At 47.9% G+C, this 4356-nt stretch overlaps 1 protein-coding gene across 1 annotated transcript; it reads right to left on the bottom strand.

The window, feature by feature from the left end:
- Positions 1–1577: 1577 nt before the first annotated feature.
- Positions 1578–2801, bottom strand: PCYB_071940 (hypothetical protein; the record flags this gene model as incomplete). The annotated part of the gene is made up of 2 exons (XM_004221591.1): positions 1578–2096; positions 2562–2801. The coding sequence occupies 2 exons, from the start codon at positions 2799–2801 to the stop codon at positions 1578–1580; spliced, it is 759 nt and encodes a 252-aa protein (XP_004221639.1).
- Between the last annotated feature and the right edge of the window lie 1555 nt (positions 2802–4356).

Raw genomic sequence — 4356 nt, 5'->3', positions numbered from 1 at the left:
TTTGTTAATTCTAGGAACCGGTCAGCCAGGGTTGATTTCCCGCTATCGATGTGTGCCAGTATGCAAAAGTTGCGAACGTTTTCTTGGGGGGGGTCTGCGGCTCCTCCCACATCGCTACTGGTGCTGCGGTGGCTACCGATGCTGCGGTTGCTACTGATGATGTGGTTGCTACTGATGCTGCGGTGGCTACCGATGCTGCTGCTGCTACTGGTGCTGCTCCTCTTACTTTTGTTTGCTTCCACCCCGGGGGGGGGCCCTCCATCAAGGCCGCCATCCTCCAACTGCCCTGTTGCACCGATCGCCTCACCATTTCGACGCTCGGGCGGTAAGCTATTCCCTCTCCTGGGGATAACTTCCAAACGGCTGCTACACCGCCTGACTGTTGAGTTATACTGCTTTGTGTTTAAACTTCTGCGTTGGCAATCCTCCAACAGAAACAGTGGAATAAATTTATCGCAGCGAAAGAGTGGTCTCCCATCAGTGGCCAATCCCCTCGTGGAATTCCTCCCCCTCGTGCTTTTCCTTCCCCTGGTGGAATTCCTCCCCCTCATGGCATTCCTCCCCCCCGTGACCTTCCTCCCCCTCGCGTCTTTCCCTTTGTTACCCCTCTGAATATTAAAGAACACCCCTTTCCGTTTCCACTCCCGTTCGCAGCCATTTGCGCCGTCCAGTAGGACATAAACTCCCTTTTTCGATTTCCACGTGATTTTACGCGAACGCTCTAATTTTAGCACACAATTGATGAGAATAAAAATGCACAGCGCCCTTTTGATTGCCCAGGCATGAATCATTAAAATGTAGTTAGAATCAGAGGCGTGAGCGGGGTTCGTATGGTTGCATATCCATGGAGAGCGCTATCTCTTTCGGTCCTCCCTTAAGCGCGGCGGGCCAACACGCCCCTATGCACAAATGCACAAATATGTGTGTGGTTCGCAGTCCTCAGGGGAGTCACGCGGAAAGGGCGCAAAGATGGCCTTTACAAGGGGTACGAAGAGAGATAACACTGTGGTCGTGGCAGCATGCCAATTTTGCATGGCGCAGGCGGGAAGGATACTAAACTAGAGAGGGTGCTACGAGAAAGCCATCCCCATTGTGAAGCCGAACCATTTTCGCATTTACACAGAGGGGGTGGAAAAATGAGTCATATTGTTGGGGCCTTCTATGGATCTTTGCGTTTGCGCGCGCATGGGTGTAGCTCCGCGCTCTGCTCTGCTCTGCTGTGTTGTGCTGTGCTGTGTTTTTTCCCCTTCTGTCATATGGGGGGAACTTTTCCAAATTCGGGATGTGCGAAGCGGTTACGAGAGGGGAGTCACTTGTTGAAAAGGCAAAAAAAAAAAGTGTCAAAGGAAAGTGTCGAAAGAACGTGTCAAAAGAAGGTGTCGAAAGAAAGCGTCAAAAGAGTGTCGAAAGAAAGTGTCAAAAAAAAGGCTAAAAAAAAGGCCAAAGAATAGGAAAAAGGGCGCCAGGCAGGCACAGTGGTATATACAAGTCGGGGCTGGTGAAATGGAAGAGCGGCTGCCACGCCGTCGTCTCCTTATCGACTTTATATGACGGCATGTTAGTCGCCCCTAGCAGGGTCAGTTAAGCGCGGCCTGCAAATTAATCGACAAGTTGTGATGCAAAGACGACTGATAGCCGCCGAAGTCCCCCACCTTCTGATTTAATATAAGGGAGTAAATATCCTCCCAAACTTTCTTGTGCTTTTTCTTCCGCTTCTGGATGTGCTGCATATTGTTAACTTGCCTTTTTGCATACTTATTTTTGTTTACCCAGTATTGCTTCATAGCTTTGGATATTTTTTCCCTCGTTTTATCTGAAATGGCAACTATTTTTTTGTTTTTATATCGTTTGATGAAGTACCTCCGTTGTCCATCCAGCGTTTTCTGTTTATAATTCATGTCATTTTTCCATTTGTTTTTCACGGCCTCTGATATTTTTTTGTTGTGTTCAAGGCCCCTCTTCTTAAAAGACTTCATCATCTTTTTGCGAAATTCTGGCTCCCTCCATTTGCTCCGCATAATGACTCTAAGTTTTTCTCGCATGCTTCGTTTGGCCTCCTCGGACAGAACTCGTTTTTTTCTTCTTCCTTCGGAGGGCTGGGCGGTGGATTGGGAAGCAGATTGGGAAGCAGATTGGGCAGCAGGTTGGGAAGCCGATTTGGCAACACACTGGGCAGCCCTTTTCATTCCAATTTTGTCTCCACTTTTGCTGCAAACCTCCGGCGGAGACTCAACCCAACTGCCACACTCAGTTGTTCTGATGGACGACCCGTAGGCTGCACTACACGGGGGATCACTTGCATCGTCTGTGCCCCGCTTGTCCACCACGCAGGGTGTGTAGAAATTTCCTCGCGCGGGAGGGGCATCCGAAATGGAAGCTACTGTAGAGGTGGGATCCACTACCGGGGAAGATACAACCGCGACACCGCCCCTTGGTAATGCAGACAAAGAAAAACCACGTCTTCTAAAATTCCCCCCTACGGTGTGCCCCCTTCCTGTACTCGCTTCGTCCCAAGGGGGGGCATATTTATACCTGACAAAGTCAGGCGAAAATAACTCCACCTTTTTTTCCGGGGCCATAAAGTTGCTACCTTCCGATGTGCAATTCTTCTGAGCACTGTTCATCCTTCGAACATAATTTCCGCAGAACCCATCAGGTTTGTTAAACAAAAAGGAACACCTGATGGCACCTCGCATGGAGAAATTGAATGTAACTCCGCTTCTCTTTTGTAACGAGGTGAACCCATTTTTGTGAGAATCTTTATTCCACATGTCCCTTGAAGGGCGCGCAGGAAGGTGCATTGTGGATGGGTGCCCCTCATTGTTCATATAATTTGGCTTCCTACTTTCCCTAAAATTAATGAATTTAAAAGATCCGTTTCGTGTTTTTAATTTACAGTTGCATGTACAGGCATGATTGGGGTTCATGTTTTTGTTCCTCCAGTTGTTTGTCTCTCCCCTTAAGGTGGTGGCCTCCAAAAGTCGGTTGCTTTTTCTTGCTTGGATGTTAAAAACAGTAAATAGGAACAGAGCACAGAATGCGATTTTGCCGTTTCCTTTCATGTGCATGTGCGGACCAGGGGGAGAGGAAGCAGAAGGGGCGCGCGGACGAGCTGCATCACGGTGAGGAAGTGCGCTTAAGCTGGTGAGCGGTTAAGCTGGGAAGGGAGTGGTTAAGCTGGGAGGGAAGCGGTTAAACTGGGAGGGAAGCGGTTAAACTGGGAGGGAAGCGATTAAACTGATGAGCGACGAGACGGAAAAGATGCAACTCTCGGCGCGCACGACACCTCGACATGGCTTATGCCATCGTGTTGTGGCTGCCAACCCTATGCCCATACCATGCACCCCCTCGTTTTTACTTCGTACAAATGAGTTGCACACTGCTACCCCCCGCGCTGTCCTATTGTGATCGTTGCGCTAGAACTAATCTTTCATATGTGCACATATATATATGTACCCATTTATTATGCACATTCCTACACGCAAAAGGTACTGGTCCGTTTCTACTAGCCCCGTCCCTGAGTCCTCCTGGGTGTGTGCCAAAGCTGGATTGCAAACCTCTGCCTTTGAATTCATGCGTCTCCCTACTCCAGAATTTCTCCTTTTCCAAATGGGTCAGCACGTTGGTGTACACGCATGCGTATGTATGTGCACGTGTGTGTCCTAGAAGGAAGGCTTCTCAATCAGCAGCACACTCAATTACACAAGCGGTTGGTACTTCCCCCCACGGGTGCAAAAATTTGGCCCACTTAACACTTCTTCATTAATCAGTTTAGTCAGTGCGTGCACAGAATTGAGCATTCTGTTCCCATAAAAAAAAAAAAAAGGCTACATATATGTACGTACATACGTAACTGAGCCATCAAATCGGTTACTTATTTTTACTTCGTTTCCAAATGATGACCCACGAGGAGTGAACAAAAAAAAGAAATTTACTTCATCATCTGTTTGTCACCAAATGCGGAATTGCAATTTTGGGCTCACCTGGATATATACCCCCTTTGGCTCGACTTACTTGAAATGGTTCTTTTTTTTCTCTCAATTAGCACAAAATGGATAAGCATGACGGAGGAAGGAACGCATCCTTTCACTTATGCTCGAAGGACTTCTCGTGAGAAGCGAATGGAGGTGCTTATCTGTGTAGTCCCCGTGTCGTGTAAGCTTCGTTCAAATGTGATATTTGGAACTTCGTGCCGAAAGGGACCTGTACATTTATTCGCCATCTCGGGTCGTCGTGAGGGGTTCCTCCCCTTTTTGGAGATTTTTTCTCCTCATATCAACATATTTTTTTTACCCAAAATTTTGCTCACATTTTGTGGCTTTGCAGAAAGGGGGCGCCGTTATTATAATTGTGCAA

This window comes from Plasmodium cynomolgi, chromosome 7, assembly GCF_000321355.1.
Source record: "Plasmodium cynomolgi strain B DNA, chromosome 7, whole genome shotgun sequence".
In the NCBI taxonomy this organism is placed as follows: domain Eukaryota; phylum Apicomplexa; class Aconoidasida; order Haemosporida; family Plasmodiidae; genus Plasmodium; species Plasmodium cynomolgi.
This window is presented reverse-complemented; position numbering and strand designations above follow the sequence as displayed.